The 18792-nt window shown below is 61.6% G+C and overlaps 1 protein-coding gene across 7 annotated transcripts in view; it reads right to left on the reverse strand.

Annotated features, from left to right (window-relative positions):
- NBEAL2 (neurobeachin like 2) overlaps positions 1-18792 on the reverse strand; it is a 175945-nt gene that overhangs the window by 12235 nt on the left and 144918 nt on the right. For 6 of the 7 annotated variants that reach the window (XM_039521670.1, XM_039521666.1, XM_039521667.1 and 3 more), the window contains 19 exons: positions 18437-18522; positions 16297-17034; positions 14662-14840; positions 13327-13486; positions 12834-12971; positions 12298-12603; positions 11444-11593; positions 9501-9658; positions 9007-9131; positions 8443-8563; positions 7294-7451; positions 6610-6743; positions 5548-5655; positions 4283-4378; positions 2753-2877; positions 2106-2246; positions 1087-1217; positions 410-519; positions 109-226 (listed from right to left, as the gene is read on the reverse strand). In XM_039521670.1, the coding sequence (XP_039377604.1) occupies positions 109-226; positions 410-519; positions 1087-1217; positions 2106-2246; positions 2753-2877; positions 4283-4378; positions 5548-5655; positions 6610-6743; positions 7294-7451; positions 8443-8563; positions 9007-9131; positions 9501-9658; positions 11444-11593; positions 12298-12603; positions 12834-12971; positions 13327-13486; positions 14662-14840; positions 16297-17034; positions 18437-18522 (3282 nt within the window). The remainder of the gene's footprint in view (positions 1-108; positions 227-409; positions 520-1086; positions 1218-2105; positions 2247-2752; positions 2878-4282; positions 4379-5547; positions 5656-6609; positions 6744-7293; positions 7452-8442; positions 8564-9006; positions 9132-9500; positions 9659-11443; positions 11594-12297; positions 12604-12833; positions 12972-13326; positions 13487-14661; positions 14841-16296; positions 17035-18436; positions 18523-18792) is intronic. The other variant, XM_039521671.1, reaches the window with a different exon arrangement.

Consider the following 18792-nt stretch of genomic DNA (forward strand, 5'->3'; position numbering starts at 1 on the left):
AAAGAAGGTCCTGCGTGCTTCTTATAAGCTAACCTGGGGAGAGAGGGGGGGGGTGTCGGGAGTGACAGGCACCCTGCCCGCTCTGGCCCCAGCCCCGGCGCCTCTTACCCTCGTATGTGCAGTAATAGAAGACGTTGAGCGCCTCCACGGCGGCCGGGCCCCTCTGCTTGTACCCGAAGATCAGGTCGATCCACTCGTGGAGATGGGCAGACACGTGCTCCGACTCCTGTTCCAGGGAGAGAACGGGGACGTTCAGCGCCACGGGGACACGCCAGGCTGGGGACACCCCCATTGGTCTGGGCCACCTCTTAGGGAAACCCCAGGCCCCCGCCCTACAAGCTGGGGGAGCAGTGAGTTTGGCAGGCCAGGTGACGGCTTCGCAGGCTGGGCGGAGCCCCTGCCCACTTACCAGCGCTTTCCTGTGCTTGTGGACGAAATCCTCCGGGGATCTGGCCCACTTCGGGAGGACGACGTCGCTCACCTGGTCGTTCGACATCTGCAGGCAGCCCAGGTCGAACCCTAGGGAAGGTGATACAGCAGGGCGGCTCACCGTCCCCCTCTGCAGCATCCCACGGCCCGGGGTCCGATCAATGGCCCCCGCAGCCCCGGGGCCAACACCGGCTCGTGCTGGATGCTATAACCTCGCTGCCCGATGCTAGAACCGAGCAGGGCGGGGAATCCTAAGGGTCCCAGGAGATCATGCGCCAGCCATGGCACATCTGCTGGGCACCAGCTCCATGCAGGGCGAAATGAGCTCCCCCGCCCCCCGGGAGCTCAGCCTGCATCCCAGCTCTGTCTAGAGCCCAGTAACGAGGCGCACAGAGCCCTGGGGCACCCAACATGCTCCAACCCCCGCTGGCTTGGGCACTGCACCCTGCATGAGCCAGCATGGCCAGTGGCTAGAGACGAGGACTGAGCGTCACTGCGACGATCGTGAGAGATCAACAGAAGTGGAAGCCAGAGTCACAGAACGCATCCTGCCCCTTCAATGGAGGCCCCAAGTAGGCACCTCCCCATGCCAACCCCGGCTCTCGACGCAGGGCACTCCAGCCAGCCGGGCTGCGATGCCCCAGGAGCGCCCGTTACCGTTCTGGTTCTCCAGGAAGTCTGTGAAATAGAAGAACTCCGGGATCAGCTCCTTCACATCCACCGGGTTCTCCATGCGCGCCTGCCAGGCCGCGGGCACCGAGTGAAACTGCCGGTCCGAGCAGTCAAACCTGCCGGCAAGACATTAAGGCTTGGCCTAGTGGCGAAGGCGCTGGGCAGGCACTTAGGAGAACCGGGACCTGGACTCAGCTCCACCACTGACCCTTCGCATGACTGTGCCGCAGCTGCCTAGCTCGAAGACGGAAGGGGCCTTACTGTCTCTTGCTAAATACCTGCCCAGCACCGAGCACCACAGAGCCCTGACCTCGGTGGGGGTTTCTAGGCACTAGAGCAATACAATCAATGATGCGTAGATCCTCCTGTCATCCAGCAAGCTCCCGGGTTTACCGTATGGTCTGAAGAAATCAGCCTCGTCAGCCAAATCACTGCATCCCTAGCCCTCTCGCTTTCTTCGTGCCGGGTAACACCCATGAGTCACCCAGCCACAGCGGGATACAGGGCCGGCCAAACCCTCTTTCTACTTTATCAACTCAGAGGCAAGGCTCAGAATTGGCTCTACGACACTTTTTGCAATGGGTAATAAAGACTATCTAGTGCTTTCATCAGCAGATCTCCCAGCGCTTCACAGAGGTACCATTCCCATTGTACACTGGGGAAACTGGGGCACAGCACAGGGACGTGATTTGCCCAAGGTCACCGGCAGAGCTAGGAATAAAACCCAGCTCTCCTGAGCCTGGTGATCTATTCACGAGGCCACACTTCCTTGCACAGACACACAGAATGTAGGGAAGAGGCTCCTCCCTCACTCGGACACAAGGAACGTTTAAGAACGAGCCACAGGAAAGGATCCCCCACCAGCGAGCTCTCAGGCTGCGGCTCAGTCTCCCAGGGGACAGTTAGAACGAGCGAGGGGGAAGTGGCGATCCTGTGTTAGCAGGGCCTGGAGAAGCTAGCAGGACCGTCCTGCCACGCGGTGCTAGCCCAGCCCCGGGTCTCACCGGCCGCTTTGCAACTGGATGTGAAGGGTGGTGAAGGGCTCGGTCCGGATCATGTAGTGCATGACGCCCGCCGCGTTGGAGTAGTGTGTGCCGTAGTGAAACTTGTCGATCATGCCCGTGGAGTCCTCAAAGCTCTCGTACCTGGGGACAGGGAGGGGAATGAACAGAGAGCGCCACCGAGACACAGACGGTGGGGGCGGGGGGAAGGAGGAGGAGGAAGGGAATCCCAGCGGGGAGGCCAGGGTGACCTGAAACACAGCTATTGCCTTGGCTGGGCTGGTTTGCCGGCATGTGCTGCAATAGCCGGAGCGATTGCGTCAGGAAGAGAAGACTGGCACCGGAGAGGGCACAGCCTTCTCACCAGCATGCCCCCAGCCGCCGCGCTGCTCGGCCTCTCTCCAGCCATGGAGCAGAGCGCAGGGCGAGCTCTCCTGCCCACGCACCGCTCGGCCTTTTCTAGTTACGAGACGATTGCTCCGTCTCCACAGAGCAAATGGGATCGGTGATCTGCCCCGATCTAGGCCTTCGCTACCCCACGTGCTGGGGTCGGACTCCTACGCCCAGGGCACACCACCGGCTCTCGACGGCCGCGGTGACGCTCCGATGTCGGCCCCCCTCCAGTCCCAGCGCCCGGGACGCGCACTCACTTCTCCTTCACGTCCTTGGCATGTCTCTCGTTGGCCACCCCAATGGGTTTGGAGAGATCCCGGAACACGCCCGGGTCGCTCAGGTCCAGCGTCTCGGAGACGTAGTCCTGCAGGATCCAAGGGAACTGCAGAGGAGAGAGGCCAGTCAGATGCCTGCCAACTCCTTACCTGGCCCGGCCTGTCGTGGGGCCTTCAAACCCTAGCGCCGCCCGCGGCCAGACACACAACAGGGCAGTGGCACAACGGGCAGTTTTCCCCAGGAGCACAGGGCTAGTGTTAGCAGCCGTGCTTCTGGGGCAGGCTGGATAGGCCCATTGGGCCTTCCAGACTCTTACAGGGGGAGACATTCTCGAACCACTGGGAGAGCCAGGAGGACACTATAAGTAGGGGCATTGCCAGCAGATCGAGGGATGTGATCACTCCCCTATGTTGGGCATTGGTGAGGCCTCATCTGGAGTACTGTGTGCAGTTTTGGGCCCCACACTACAAGAAGGATGTGGAAAAACTGGAAAGAGTCCAGCGGAGGGCAACAAAAATGATTAGGGGGCTGGAGCACACGATTTATGAGGAGAGGCTGAGGGAACTGGGATTGTTTAGTCTGCAGAAGAGAAGAATGAGGGGGGATTTGATAGCTGCTTTCAACTACCTGAAAGGGGGTTCCAAAGAGGATGGATCTAGACTGTTCTCAGTGGTAGCAGATGACAGAACAAGAAGTAATGGTCTCCAGTTGCAGTGCGGGAGGTTTAGGTTGGATATTAGGAAACACTATTTCACCAGGAGGTTGGTGAAGCACTGGAATGGGTTCCCTAGGGAGGTGGTGGAATCTCCTTCCTTAGAGGTTTTTAAGGTCAGGCTTGACAAAGCCCTGGCTGGGATGATTTAGTTGGTGTTGGTCCTGCTTTGAGCAGGGGGTGGAACTAGATACCTCCTGAGGTCCCTTCCAACCCTGATATTCTCTGATTTTATGGCTGAGCTCTGCATTATGAGGGGCTGAGGCTGGGCAGCTCTAATTTTACTCTCTTCTATAGGTTCGTACAGCCCCTAGCGCAAAGACGCCCCCACCCGGCTGGCCTGTAGGTGCCACCCCACCGCCGCTGTGATCTAAAGGGTTCCGACAGGACCAATCAATGTAGGTGCAGTACAGGTGGTCAGCAGCACCACTGGGTGCTAGAGACGGCTGGGAGTGACCTAGCACCCGCTTGGCTCTATCGCCCTTCGTTAGCCACTCATTAATGCCTCGACCAATCCCTTAACAAGCCCGTGGAAAGCACGCCGGGAGCGTCCCTGCAACGTGAAGGGTGGCTTGCTAATCACCCGGCCCCAGGCTAGCGAGAGCTGGACTCGGGCCGAGGCTGGGGGCCCACCCCACGCTGCCAGCCCAGGGAGGGAGCACGGAGACCAGACGACCACCCCGGAAGGAATGTCGCGGGGGCGCGCTGAGCACCGAAATCTCCATTCGCCCGCCGGCCCCAGGACAGACCGCTGACCGCGGCTCTGGGCGGAGGGGAAGGGACCGGCGGACATGCTCACCACGGGGTACTGCGACAGGTCGTTGTAGGTGCGCCCCGCGATCGTGTTCAGCTGCATCAGGTACTCGAAGTTGGAGATCTCCCTGTAGACCCATTTCTGAAACAGACACGGCGGGGCTGAAACAGGCTCTGCGGACGGCAGGGCCAGAGGGGGCGGCCCTGGCTGGGTGAGCGGGAGGGGAGTCGCTGCATGGGGGATGGGCGGGGGTGGCATAGGGTGACCATATTTTCCAAAAGAGAAAACGGGATACCCCACAGGGAGGGCCCAATGCCCCCCCTCACCCATCCCATGGGTCAGCCCAAGCCCCCTGCCACCCACCCATGCAGGGCAAGCCTAACCCAAGCCACTCTCCTGGGCCCTCCCTCCCATGTGGGGCAGGCATTGCCGCTCGCCCCCGCACATTCTTCCATGCCTCCCTGGGGGCTGCACCCCCCTTTTCTGGCCCAACTGTGCACTTGTCCCCTTTGCTCTTGCCAACTGGTCAGTTGCAAATGGGACAAACACCCAGTTTTGCCAAAAAATCCGGGACAGGGCTTAAAAAATGGGGACTGTCCCAGCCAAACGGGACGGGACGTGGGGTCACCCTCTGGGAGTCGCTGCCGGGGGCGAGGCCTGGCTGGGACAGTGAGGAGGATATGGCTGGGGAGCAGACTCTGCAGGGATGGGGAGGGGAGTCGCCACGCTGGGGGTGGGGGAGGACCCTCACCGGGAGCAGCACAGACACAGGCTGCTAGAAAGTCAGGGAAACTCGTGCAATGGATTCTCCCCACCCCGCCGTCACACCCTAGTGGTCAGCACCTGCGGGAGGCCAGGCTAGCAGCCACCCACACCTGAGCTCCCCCTCGGGCTATTTAACCCCTCAGGTGCCCACTCTGCCCCGGAGCACAATGACCCGCACTGGGAGTGTGACCTCGCAGCGGGGCGGCACTCACTTTCCCTCTGTGATACCCTGAGCGACCCAAGCCCGTGCTCCGTCTCCCATCGCAGGGCTGGGCTCACGGCCCGGACCACGCCCTGAATGAAGTGCCAGCCCGGGCGGATCTCAGAACCATGACCCAGCTGGGCACAGCTGACAGGCCCTGCTCCCAGGGGCCTGGGGCTGGGACAGAGGGGTGGGCCCTGGGACCTCTGGCAGAGCCGGGAGGCTGGGGGACGTTTGCCCGGCACTCTGGCTACGAGGCAGCCCCGATGGACACACTCTGCTCTCGAGGAGAGAGAGGTGAAGCGGGGAGGATGAGGCGGCTGCAAGAAGATGCTAACGGCACCTGAGTCAGTCCTGAGGCCTTCAGCAGCTCCTGGGGTGACCGGCTGCCGAAGTAGATCTGGTTGGGTGGGCGCAGGCCCAGAATAGAGGAATACACCTTATTTCTAACCTGCAGGGACAAAACCAGGTGCATGAAGCATTCAGGGGAGCACACGTCCAGCGTCCAGCCTGCCCATGAACAAGGCACCTCTCCCCCAGGGCCTCAAAGCACTTGCCCTAGGGGGTGGGGGGATCAGACTCTATCTCCATTTTACAGATGGGGAAACTGAGGCACAGAGGGGCGGTGACTTGCCCCTGGTCAGACACTGGAAGCCGACAGAATCCAGCTCTCCCGATGCCCTGCTCTAGCAAAGACAACCATGCCTCTCCGTGAGAGCTGGCCTGCTCTTCCAGTAGGGGCTGGGAGAGCCCTACATGGATAAACCGCGTGAAAGAGACAGCCGTCCAAGGGCCAGCCCCCCGGTGTAAATCAGCAATGAAATCAAGGGCCCCACGCTGATTTACATCAGCAAAAGATCCAGTCTAAGGAATTCAATCCTAAATCAAACGCACATGCAATTCCCTTCTTACCAAGGCTCCGGAACACGCTGGCCAGGCGCGGCTCCCCTGCTTTGTCCGCGCGGGGATGGGGGCTGGAAAAGCTGGGGGAGCTGGGACTGCTACAGGGTCACCCCCCTCTCCATCCCAGTACCAGACCACCCCCCTCCTGGCTGAGCGCCACCCACTGTATGAAGGGCCACCTTTGCCCATCACCCTGCGTCAGGCCTCTTGCACCAGCGACGCTCGACTTCCTGTGTTATCCCCCCCTCCGATCAAAGCCCCCCTCCCCCGTTTGAATTCACGATTCCTCAGATGGCAACGTGCCCCAGGCTCTGACCACACGGGGCCAGGACCTTGCTTTGGGTCTCCACCATCGCCCCAACGGCAGCCCAGCACCGCGCTGGGGTCTGGGCTGGGCACCGAGGCTCCGGGAAGGGTGCCACTGGCTGCCCAAGAGAAGCGGGGACGCCCCCCGGGGCTGGGCAGCGGCCCGTCTAGGAGAGCAGAGGGGATCGGGGCGAACCTTCTTCCTGAAGTTGACAAAGTAGTTGGCCTGGTCGATGAAGAAGAACTCCAGGGCCGAGCGGCGGAGGTTGTAGCGGCGGAGGTGCACTTCCCGGAGCTGAGACAGGGGGCGCTTGAAGTCGTAGCCAATCCCTGGGGAAAAGGCAGAAAGCAGGCCAGCTGTTACTCCCCCATCCGATACCCAGGCACCTCCGTAGCTGGACAGCTCCCAGCACCGCGGGGCCCGCCCTGATCCTAGACACTGACCCAGCTCAGCCAGCAATCGTCACACCGGGGAGACCCAGCGTAGGCTCCCAGCCCTCCCCCACGTCACACCTCGGGTCTAAGCTCCGTGCTGGGATAACCCCCAAGCCAAGCTAGCCTCGAGGTTAAGGCACTGGACTGGGACTCAGGAGATCTAGGCTCAATTCCCAGCAGCACCACAGACTCCCAGCATGCCCTGGGGCAAGTCACTTAACCTCCGTGTCTCAGTTTCCCATCTTTGTCCGTGAGCTCTTCGGGGCAGGGACAGCCAGCGCCTAGCAGCATGGACCAGTAGGTGCTACTCTCATGCAGTGCTAGTATCGAGATTAACGAGTAATCTCACAGCAGTGGGAGGATGGGAGGGTGGGGGAGAGAACCTCCGGGATCAGAGGCTGCGACGCAGGGCAGGAGACGGGCGGGCATGGGCGAGCTCCGGTACCTTCCTCCGTCTCCTCCTTCTCGCTGCTGCAGTCGTAAAAGTAGACGTGCTGTGTGGTGACCTCCAGCCGGCCCTGGATCACAGCCACGATGGTGATGAGCTCGCAGTCCTCGGAGATCACCAGCTTCTCCCTCTGGCTCTGCTCTTTGGGTTCAGCCCTGGAAGAGATCGTACCCATGAGTGGTGTCCCGCCCGTGCGCACCCCTCTTACGGCCCACGGCCTCCATCCCCGCGCACAGTTGTCCAATACGGCGCGTGGGACTGGCTGGTTAGAGAACAGAGGCCGCCTTTGGCGCCCCGTGCTGGCCTGGGCCGTACGCCACACCGCGTGCTCTGCTCCCAGCAACGGTAGCAGATATCTGGCCTTACCGTGACGTGCTCTGCTGCTCAGCCAATCCTGGGCAGCTCGGCGAACTCTCCCTGCACCCTCGCCAGGGAAAATCCTACCCGCTTCCAGGAGTACCAGCTTGAGCGACGTGCAGAGCGCCTCTTGGCACCGCAGTACCAAGAAGGAACTGGGAGGGGTCTGCACTTGTTAGCTGGGAGAAGGGGGAGATGGGCCCAGGCAGGCAAAGGGGGATGGGTGGCTCGGGGAATATGGAAGAGGATATAGCGCCTCTCACCTCTTCCAACTATATTGTGCTAGTGGCCAGAGGTCCCAGTCAGGATCGGGGCCCTGCTCTACTAGACATGGGGGGGATGTGGTCTCTGCCCCATGCTGCTCACAATGTAAAGGCTGCGGGGTCAAATCCCGCCTGTGACAGTCCCGGATCAAGAGCTGTTACCGGGCGATGGCTGTTTGAAGGCTGTGACTGGCCCCCTGTCAATGATCTCGGCACAAAACCCACAGACTATTGGCCGGGAAGTCCGAACTGCCCCCTCCTCAAGAAGGGGACCACGTGGGGTGACACTGAGACACACGGGCAGACTCAGACACAAGCCTCCGAGGCACCGTATCCCTCCTCTGCAGGACACGCTTTGTTCCTGCGCCCAGCAAGGGCCCGAACAGCAACCCAGGGAGAGCAGCAAAGAGTCCTGTGGCACCTTATAGACTAACAGACGTATTGCAGCATGAGCTTCGTCGGATGCATGGCAGATCCAGACTAACACGGCTACCCCTCTGATACTTGAACCCAGGGAGAGACTCACTGATTGTCCAAGAACTCGAGGTCTTCCTCCGCCAGCTGATCATCCTCCAGCTCGCTCACCTTCGCCTCTTTGGCCACGGCCAGCGGCAGAGGCTCCGCAAGGTTGTGAGAATGATCCGCGCCTGAAACGGACAGAGACTAAACTGGAGACGCCAGGTTGAGCACCGCTCTGAGAGAGTCGCCCTGGGGCTCTGTGGCTGAGGGGCCCTGATCGAGGTTTTATTTCTGCAGGCAGAGGTGGGGTCAGGCCCCACTCCCTTCAAAATGTACATTAAATCCCTCTACGTGAAAATGTAACTCAGGCCTGCTGGGTGTGTCGCTCTGTCCCCCTCCAGTAGCACCTGGCCCAGCCACAGATTGAAGAGCCTGCTACAGCCGTGCCTAAGAGGCAGTTGGTTTTTAGCTCATGCAGTAGAGGCTCATACACGAAGCTTCAGAGGTCCCAGGTTCGATCCCGCCCACGGGGTCTGCTGGCGTTACAGCTGACTGCCCATCGGTGAGCTGGCAGAGCCAGGCTGCGACCCACGCGCACGGGCCCCATCCCCACGCCGCGAGCGTCGCTCACCTAGGTTGTCCCGGAGGGCGCTCGCCTCCACGTGGGGGTCGAAGTGATAGTTGGGGACCAGCTTCAGCCTCATTCTGGAGTAGGTCTCGGCACTTGACAGCTTCCAGCGAATCTCTGGGGGGCTTCTGCGGGGGATGGGGAGGGAGAAAAGTGAGCCCTGAGCACCCCAAAGCTGGGAGCTGGATGGGGGGCAGCTGGAGTCAGCATGGGGCCATGCAGCCTGAGCCAGGGAACAGCCTGGGCTCACGAGCTGTTGGCTGACAGAGCTCCCCTTGCTGCAGGGACTACGAGGACTGTAGACTGAGCAGAGGAGCTGCCGGACCAGGGCCCAGCGGCCCCAGGGGAGTTTCTACCACACCCCATCACGCCTTCAGCCTGGGAGCCACCCAGAGGATCCAGCAGCCCCAACCCTGGGCTGCCCCATAGGCGCTGAGCAGGAGGGGGCCCTGGGCAGCATCCCCTCCCCCGGCCCAAAGGGAGCGCTCTCTCCTGACCGGTCGGCCCAGGCGGAGCGCTGCGAGGTCAGCAGGCGGCGCAGGGCCTTCCACTGCTTCAGGACGACGCCGTGGTGGTTGTTGATCTGCTTCAGGACGTTCACGTGCCGGATGTGCTCGTACTTGGAGCGCTTCATCACCGGCTCCAGGATCAGCTCCTGGCGAGGCAGAGAAGGAGGTGAGACTGTGGAGGAAAGGGCAGGCAACCACACGGATCTCCCCTGGGCAGGGCCGGCTCTAGGTTTTTTGCTGCCCCAAGCAAAAAAAAATTTTTGGCTGCCCCCCGTCCCAGCCCTGGGCTCCTCGCCGCAACCCCCTGCTACCCCAGCTTTGGGCTCTCCCCCTTCTTCCCCCCCATTGCCTCCCCCACACCTCCTACCGCCCCAGCCCTGGTCTCTCCCCTCCCCCCCACCTGCACCCTCCTCCTGCCGCAGCCCTGGGTCACTGGTAACTCGCTCCCAGGGCGGGTCATTTAGCAGGAATTTTGGATGTGCACAGAACAGACAGGATTGGTTCCCATATGGTTACAGAGCTGCAGTAAAGTGGAACAATTTTCAGCTTGTGTGATTGGAGGATATCTGGATGCATATTATAAGACTGTCCTCCATAAATGAGGAAAAGTTGAGGTGCCTTTATTATTCTTTTGTTCCACTCTTTCTTTCTATGGGGAATTTGCCAGTGCAATATCACTGTCTTCCTTTTAAACAAACAAACAAAAAAGGCAATGGCTGTTGAAAATAGCAATTCCAGTCCTAATAACCACTGGGAAGCATTTCTTGCTCAATTTTATCCTACTTTTTCTACAGCAAGTTACAGTGGATCAGTATATTCGATTTGGGAGAAATGAAGTAACAGCTGCCCAAACTGAGCTTGAGCACTCCTGAATTTTGAAGAGTTCAAATCTGGAAGGCAGGTGCTGGGGAGGCTGTGGCTCCACGGGGGAGCACGGCAGCATGTATGCAGCAGCGTGTCTGGTGCTGCACGGAGCCAGACACGCTGGTCTGAGTGGCACGGTAAGGGGGCTGGGGGGTTGGAGAAGGGGTAGGGGTTCTGGGGGCAGTCAAAGGACAGGGAGCAGGGCGGTTGGATGGGGCGGAGGTTTGGGGGCAGTAAGGGGCAGGGAGAAGAGGGGTTAGATGGGTCAGGGGTTCAGGGGGGCAGTCAGGGGACAGGCAGCAGCTGGAGAGGCATGGGAGTCCCAGGGGTGTGTCAGGGGACAGGTAGGGGGTGGGGTCCTGGGGGAGAAATTGGGGGGAGTCTCAGGAGGTGGCAGTTGGGGACAAGGAGAAGGGAGGCTTAGATAGGGGGTGGGGTCCTGGGAAGGGGTGATCAGGGGACAGGGAGCAGGGGGGGTTGGACGGGTTGGGGTTTCTGTGGGGGGCAGTCGGAGGGAGTGGATGGTGGCAGGCTGGGGCTACCCTCCCTCCCCGTGGAGTGTCCTGTTTTCTGAATGTTAAAATCTGGTCTCCCTACCCTTCGCAGTGCAACTCTCCACTCACAGCACGCCGCAGCATGAGGTCCCCCTCCTCCCTTTCCAGTTGGTAGTGACCAAGGGAATGCTGGGAAATGTAGTTCTTTCCCTGCTCCAGGGCTGGCTCTATAGGCAGGGAGCTAACCAAGGAACTACAGCTCCCAGAGCCCCCTGTTGGTTCTCAGCTCCCATGCTGGATCCCTGCCGCCCCTGCAAATGGGCTGCCCCAAGCAGGTGCTTGCTTTGCTGGTGCCTGGAGCCGCCCCTGCCCCGGGAGGAGACTCTGCAGCAGAGATTAGGGTTTTGCGGAAAGACATGCCAGGAGGAGATACCCGGCACTGGCTATTTCAGCCCCCGGGGTTGGTGTTTGGCCGAGTGATATTGGCTGTATTTCCGGAGCACTGAGGAGCCCGAGGCGTTGACTGGACAACAGCAGCGGGGGTGTGTGTTTCGAACGGCCGAGCGCCCGTACCTGGAACTTCTTCCTGCTCTCCTCTTTCTCCCGCTCCCTGCGCAGGGAGCTGCTCATCAAGGCATCGTAGCAGGAGTTCCAGAAATTGGACATGTGGTCGTGGCTCTTGGCGAATGTGTCGATTTCAAACTGCGCCATCATGGGCTGTACCTGCCAAGGGGACGCAGGGGAGAGAGCCCTTGAATGGCGGCGGCCAGGACGTATTTTCGGGGATGCTGCCTTAGAACAGGGTGAGGTCTAGCAGCGAGCACGCAGGACTGGGAGGCCAGGAACTCCCAGCTGAAGCGTGGATTTCGCTGCATGACCCTGGGTAGGGCATATGATCTGTGCCTCAGTTTCCCCATCTGTAATCTACTATTTAGGTGAATGCAGCCCCTCTCCCACTGCCACCCCCACAAAATCACTGCCGTGTCTGAGCACTTTATCCTCAACTCCCGGGCAGTCTCAGAGCTGGGACAGCTCCTTGCGCTGCTCAGACCCAGCTCAGCTCTCCGGCCGGTCAGCTCTCCTGTGCCCACAAACAGCCCCGCTGGGCATCCTCCCGCCCTGCCCACGCCCACTCTCCCGACAACTCCCCCGCCTTGGTTCGGGGCTTGGCTGTCGGCATCTGTGGCTGAGCATGTCGACCGAAGCGACTCCCCATGGACACGCACAGCACCACAGCCAGAGACAGAGCCCACGTCCGACGCAGCCACATGGCCCAGCGTCCCACGGGGACACACGGAGACAGGAGACGCGTCTAGGAGCTGTGTCTAGGGCCCGGTCTGACGCACCCCCCTCCCACCCCCGCTCTATCCGCTCAGTGCTCCCTCCTCCTGCAATGGTAACCAGCGCCCCCCCTCGACGGCACCCACGTGCTTCTCGATGAAGGCCCTCCACTCGGGGCTGGTGCAGAAGAGCTGGAAGTCCTCGTAGAAGGTGGGGCTGCCGTTGGTGGGGGGCAGCGAGGGCAGGCGGTGCTGCAGCTGCAGTGTCTCGTAGCACTGGTCCAGCAATGTGCGGATGATGGGCAGGAGCCAGGAGAAGGCCTCGGACTTGGGGTGCAGCGCGCGGCTCAGGGGGCTCTCCAGCTTCCCCAGCAGGTAGCAGGCCTCCTCCTCCCTGGGGGCCGAGGCCGTCTGGAGCAGGCCGTGGAGCTTGACGTAGGCCAGCGAGTGTAGCTGTAGGGCAGAGAGCCTGTTACACCCCCAGGCTCATCCCAGCATGGGCGGGGGCTAATGTGGTTTTGGGGCCCTCAGAGCCTCCCTCTTGCCCCCCGCCCAATCCCTCCCTCCCCCCCGGCCAGCTGATACTTCCCTTCAGAGCCCAGCCCCTCCCCGCAGAGAGAAGGGGAGCCTGCAGGGTGCCCCAGCGAGGCCAGTCAGGGTCCCCAGCCCCCGGGCCAGCTCACCTGCGCCTCCTCCAGCCCGCTGTACCCGACGAGGACGCGCAGGCCGATCTGAGCCATCTCCTTCAGGTCCGAGGTCCCGTTGGCCAAGTGGTACCACACCCCCAGCTTGTCCAGCAGGCTGTTCACCCCCTCGTAGATCTGCAGCCACAGGACGGGCAGAGTGACCCCTCCCGGCAAGGACAGCAACGGGGCTCACCCTCCCAGCCCCCGCGCTGTGCTTCCCCGGCCTAAGGACGGGGACAGGGATTGTCCGGGGGGGCTGTGCCTGGAGCCCAGGTTGGGGTGTTTAATGGGAGAGCCAGCTGCAAAGCAGTGACCCCAAAAGGACGGCAGCCAGGGAACCGTGGCAGGCGGGAAAGAGAGAGACCCACGGCTCTGCTGTGGCTGGCACGGCAGCACACGCCCAGCAGCCGACGAGCCCGCCGCACGTCAGCACTACGCTACCGCAGGGAGCAGGCCACCTTCACCCCGCAGGCCCGCCAGCAGCACGGACCTTCTCGCTCCACAGGGCCTGGTTGTTGTGTCCCTCGGAAAACAAGAAGTCCTGGAGGAGCCTCAGCAACTTGAGCACGTTCTGGGTGAGGCTGGGCAAAGTGGCCGGGGCCGATTCCTTGATGTCTGTGAAGGCCGATTCCAACATCATCTCCAGGAGGCTGCGAGAGAGAGACAGGGAGTGTGTGTGTGTGCGTGTGTGTGTGGGGACAGACACTGCTAGCAGCTGCCGGATATCGTGTTGGTCACGCAGCCTCTCTCTCCTTCTGAGCACTTCAAGATCCTCCACCCCCTGCCTCGTGTTACAGATGGGGAACTGAGGCCCGGAGAGGCTAAGGGACATGCCCAAGGTCCTGACATGCAGGCAGTGGCAGAGGTGGGAACTGAAGTCACGTCTCACAAGTCCCAGGCCAGCACACCAGTCGTGGGAAGCAGGTGCCCAAGACCAAAGTTTCTCTGCAAAGCACCAATCCCCCTGGCGAGCGTCTCAGGGGCATGCGCTCTGCAGCGCCCCAACCCGGGATTACCCCAAGCTCTGGCACTCATGAACCGGACTGGGAAGCTCCTTACTTCAAGGAGACAGAGGGGCATCTGTACGGGGAAAAGCCACCAACCCAAGTGGCAAGTGTAATGCATGTGGGGGGCGGGGAGGGGCCTACTCCTGATGTGTGCGGGGACATCATGAAATGCAGCCCACTCGCCGGACACACGCGATGCCCAAGACTGGACTAGAAAGGACAGGTCAGGAGTGAGGGGGCCCTGGCAGAGCTGGGGCGGGCGAGGTCCCACAGCTGGGATCGCAGGGGGCTGGAGCGAGGGGCCCGGGCCCGGCTGGGCATGGGGATGCAAGGCTGTGATGGCGTGAGCCTGCCGGCTGGGAGCAAAGGACACGGGCTGGGCATGGGGGCGCAGGGCTGGATACGCAGGGGGTTACTAGCCAGGACAGCTGCCTACGGTACTAACGCGTCACTTTCACAAGGCCACGCCCTCCAAGGGGCAAATGGGGGAGAGGAATGGGCAGGTCTGGGGGCGGGGTGGGACCCTGGCTCTGTAAGGGTAAAATGAAGCAGCTCCATTGGCTGACAGGCCAGGTGCCCTCAGGGCCCGGCAGTGAGCTGCCCCCGTGCCAGGGGCCATCTGAGTCCCAGGGCAACTTGCCAGAAACCCACAAGCTTGGCCACGCTGGCAGCCAGGATCCTGAGCCCTCTGGCCCAGCTGAGGGGGACGGGGTAAAGGGCCCCAATTCTGATCCTATTTCTCCACCTCCCAACCCCCTCCCCCAAGCTGGTCAGAACCCACCAGGCGGGAGCAGGCTGGCCGCTCTGCCAGCACCCACCTGCGCTTGATCTCGTCCGGCGGCCGCACCAGCTCGCAGGCTGTGCCCAGCTTGGTGAGGACGGAGAAGACCTGCCCGCGCTCCTTCCAAGCTGCGTCGTCCCAGCCCTCCACCCCGCGCCAGGTCACCGAGAAGATGATGTTGGTGAGCAGGTTGCACAGCTCCTCCTCCGGCGTTTGCTGAGATGGGGGGAGAGCCGGAAAACACACGCTGATCTGAGCAGCTGGTCCGCTCCCCATGGGCTTCTCCTAGAGGGGATGGCGGACGCAGTGCCCCCTGGGGGAGACAACTGCCCTGCTCAGACACGATGGGGTGAGATCGGGAGTGGGGCCTCTGGGGACAGAGTGCAGGCGTTAGAGGGCCATGACCCAAGGATCTCTTGATGCCAACTGGCAGAGGGCACCAGGGGGCATATGGGTTACAGGGATTCTCTGGGTCCAGTGCGTTCCTATGCAGATAGCGAGGAGTGTCATGTACCGCCTCTGTCACACGGGGCAGCAGAACCTTTGGGAAACGTGGGTGCAGATAACACGCAAGGAGACGTGTGTCTAGCCTGGAAAGTTTGTTCTTAAAGACTCGGCGTTAACGGACACGTCTTAAGACAGGTCCCGCTGGAGCGAAGAGACTTCTCTCCTTGCCTTGCTGTTGTGCCCTGTGCATCTCGGAGCCGGTGGCTGTCTGCACAGAATCAAACGCTGATGAAGGGACGGTGGGGACTTGAGGGGACTAAATTAACTGGAAGAGGTGAACGGCGGGGAGCAGGGAGAGCCTGGTTTACAGGCGAACATCAAAAGGCTGGTCTGGGGTGCAGAGACACCCTGGCATCCTTCCTCTGGGGAGGCCAGCGGGCATGGTCTTGTACGGTGACCAGATGTCCTGATTTTACAGGGACAGGCCCGATATTTGGTGCTTTTTCTTATATAGGTGCCAATTACAACCCACCCCCGGTCCCGATTTTGCACACTTGCTCTCTGGTCACCCTATGGTCTTGTGAAAGGCGGGTGGCGGTAACAGATGCTGCAAGGAGGACTGAGCAGTGAGCAAAACCTTCTTAGATGGGGGTAAGGTGACCAGACAGCAAGTGTGAAAAATCAGCACAGGGTGGGGGGTAATAGGAGCCTATATAAGAAAAAGATCCAAAAATTGGGACTGTCCCTATTAAATTAGGACATCTGGTCACCTAGGTGGGGGGCACCCGGTTAGTGGGACATGGGCTCTAGCAGGCATGTTTTACGTCTAACCCTGCATCTCCACTGTTGCTGCGGGCTACCACCTAAATCCCTGCCCTCGGGTAAATCCACTCACGTTTGCGATCTGCTCCTAGAGAAAGAAGCGCCGTGTACTACGCAGAGCTGCGTGCCACGGTGGGACCAGTAACTGGGCTGGGCTTTGGGGACAGCAGGGCCGGTAATTGTGAGAGCGTCCAGTGGGCCAGACACCGCAGGGGGACACTCGAGGGTTGGCATGTGCCTATTGCTAGTGGCAAAGGGACGACACCAAGCCTGGGAGAGAAGCAAACCCCTCCTACTCCAGACGGCAGCACCATCGCTCATCCACCGCTGCCGGCTCCCCTCTGGACGCTCTCATCACGGGCCACAGCAGGAGGGTGCCAGCCCTCAGGGGGCAGCACCTTACCTGGGGGTTACTGGTATTGGAGGCGTCGTCGCTGGCCAGCGTCTCCTGGTAGCTGCTTTCGTCCAGGACGTTGGAGAGGCTGGAGCTTTTCCGAGCCCGCGTGCCCGGGAAAGGTTTGAAGTACTCCAGAGGGGAGGGGGTCCCCGGCAAGCTCCCCGGCGTCTGGTTGCCGCTCTCCACCGTGGCGGTGGAGCAGGTGCTGGCCAGGTCAAGGCCGAGGTCGAAGGGCGACATGCAGAAGGGCGAGAGCGGGTGGTAGATGCTGTCGAACTGGAGGGGGTCGGTGGAGGGGGCTTCCCCCTGGCCAGGGATGTCGATAGTGTTGGAGGAGGAGGAGTGGCTGGTGCGGTCCAGGGAGTCGAAGGATTTGAAGTTATAGGAGCGGAAGGGCTTGGAGCCGCCGGTCGGGGAGACGGAGTGGTCCGAGAAGCCCTCGGAAAGCTCCTGGTCGGAGGACTCGAACCCCGCCGGCAGGAAGACGTCCAGGTCCTGAAGGTCTGCCAGGGCAGGGCTGGCGCTGTCCAGCCGCTCCTTCCCAGCCTCGGTGCCCGACTCCTTGCCCGCGTGCTCCGAGAGCTTCAGGAGGCCAAGGCAGCCCCCGTTGGCGGACCCGCTCAGGCTGTGCTGGCGGGACTCGTACGACTCCTTGACATAGAGCTTGGTGAGCGTGTCCTGCCAGCCGGCCAGCTTCGCCAGCTGCCTCACCATGTCGTGCTGGGAGTAGATCAGGTGGAAGAGCTGCAGGCAGGAACGAGGCACGTCACGGACCAGCGTGGCCGAGCAGACCCCTTCCCACTCCCCGCGCCCGCCAGAAAGGGAGGAGTTTGGCCCTTGCGCCAGGGCGCTCGGCTGCACAATCCACTCGCCCACCTTTACTGGGGCAAACGAGGGTTCGCCCAACGACCACCAGTGACTCGCCCTCGGATCGGGCAAGGCTTGGTTAACAAGGGGCGCCGGGCCTGTCTACTGCTTCCCGCATCCCTCAAGACGGTAGCACCGTGGGGTAGGGGAACCCTCCTTAGAGGGCCCCATGTGCGGTCGAGAGAGGGGTCACGCCTGCCGCTCCTGAGCCCAGAAATCGGGGCTCCCACATGTGCAGCCCCCACGCTCTCCGCTGGCCTCGCTCCAGCAGCGAGGATGCAACGGCCCGAGCCAGGCCCGCAGTCCTCGAGCAGCGCTCCGTTCACCTCACTAGGTACTTGTACGGCCTCATCATCGCTGCATCCAAGTACCTGCTCAGACACCCATGGGCCCGTGGGGCCGAATCCCTCCCCAACCCCAGATCTGGCGAGCAGCTGAAACCCGTCCAGCAGAGACCAAGGGCCACTGTCGGGATGCGTTCAGCCCTTCAGTTCCTCCACCCCTTTGTGGCCGCACGCTGGGGTCGGCTCCGAGTTCTGGGCAGTGATGTCAAGGGAGGGCTGAAAGCCTTTGATCACGCGGAGCCGGATCTCTGTCAGCTCGGCGGCTCCTTCCCCGGCCAGCCCTTCTCATGACACCGGCTGTCCGGCTGCCTCAAAGGGTCTCCATGCCAGCCAGCCAGCTGCTCAGCGGCTTCCCACACCATGTGGCTCCAAGATCCTGCTAATCAGCATCTCTCCCCACCTTCCACTCTTGGGAGGGAAGTGGAGAGATGGGGTCAAGCCTGGCTCCGCTGAGCACGGTCACCCAGGACCGCAGCGTGCGAGGGATCTAGGGACACCATCAGCCCGGCTGCAACCAACGGGGGATGGAATAGGGTGTCTGCGTTTAGCGTCTGTCTGTCTATGGAACAAGGCAGCTCGTGGCCCTGCCAATATGCCCCTGCCCTGAGCAAGAGGGCAAGATGGGAGGTCAGCCTGCAGTGCGTCTGCTCGGTGTGAGACACAGCAGTGCCTTAGTGACAGATGCCAGCTCCTGAGGACACCCAGTCGCCGTCAGACAACAGCTTCCAGGGACCTGGGGCCCGGAGGGCACGTAAGAGAGACAGAACCAGCTGACTAGGGAGGCTTGGGGGCCGATGGGTTAATGCACCAGGCCCGAGTTTGAGCCCATCTGGGGCTGTACGCGCAGGGAGTGACATGGACTCGTCTCTCTGCAAGAGTGCACAGCCAGGGACGCCTGCAGAACTCCCCGAGGGCTCCACGCCGGACAGTCCTACCTTCCGGCAGGTATCCAGCCTGACCGCCAGCTCCGCCCGGTGGGACAGGTACACCACGGCCATCAGGTCCTTGTAGCTGGGAGAGTCTGCGGGGATGAGAGGCGAGAACGGGCGTGGGACGCGGCCCTGCGGCGCGCTGACCTAACGGACCCTTCCCCGGCTGCCTTCCACGGAGACCGGCGGCTGCAGGCGGGTGCTCCGAGCCAGCCCGGCCCAGACACTCCCCCACACTTTGCGGGGGGAAGGGGGTTCAGCATGGGATCCCGGGTCCGAAAACAATGGCTGACCCCTGGCTGCATAAATCCCAGGCTCTCTTTAACAACACGCCCCCTAAGCCACGTGGCTGCAGCGTGGCA

Source organism: Mauremys reevesii, linkage group 2 (assembly GCF_016161935.1).
Source record: "Mauremys reevesii isolate NIE-2019 linkage group 2, ASM1616193v1, whole genome shotgun sequence".
In the NCBI taxonomy this organism is placed as follows: domain Eukaryota; kingdom Metazoa; phylum Chordata; order Testudines; family Geoemydidae; genus Mauremys; species Mauremys reevesii.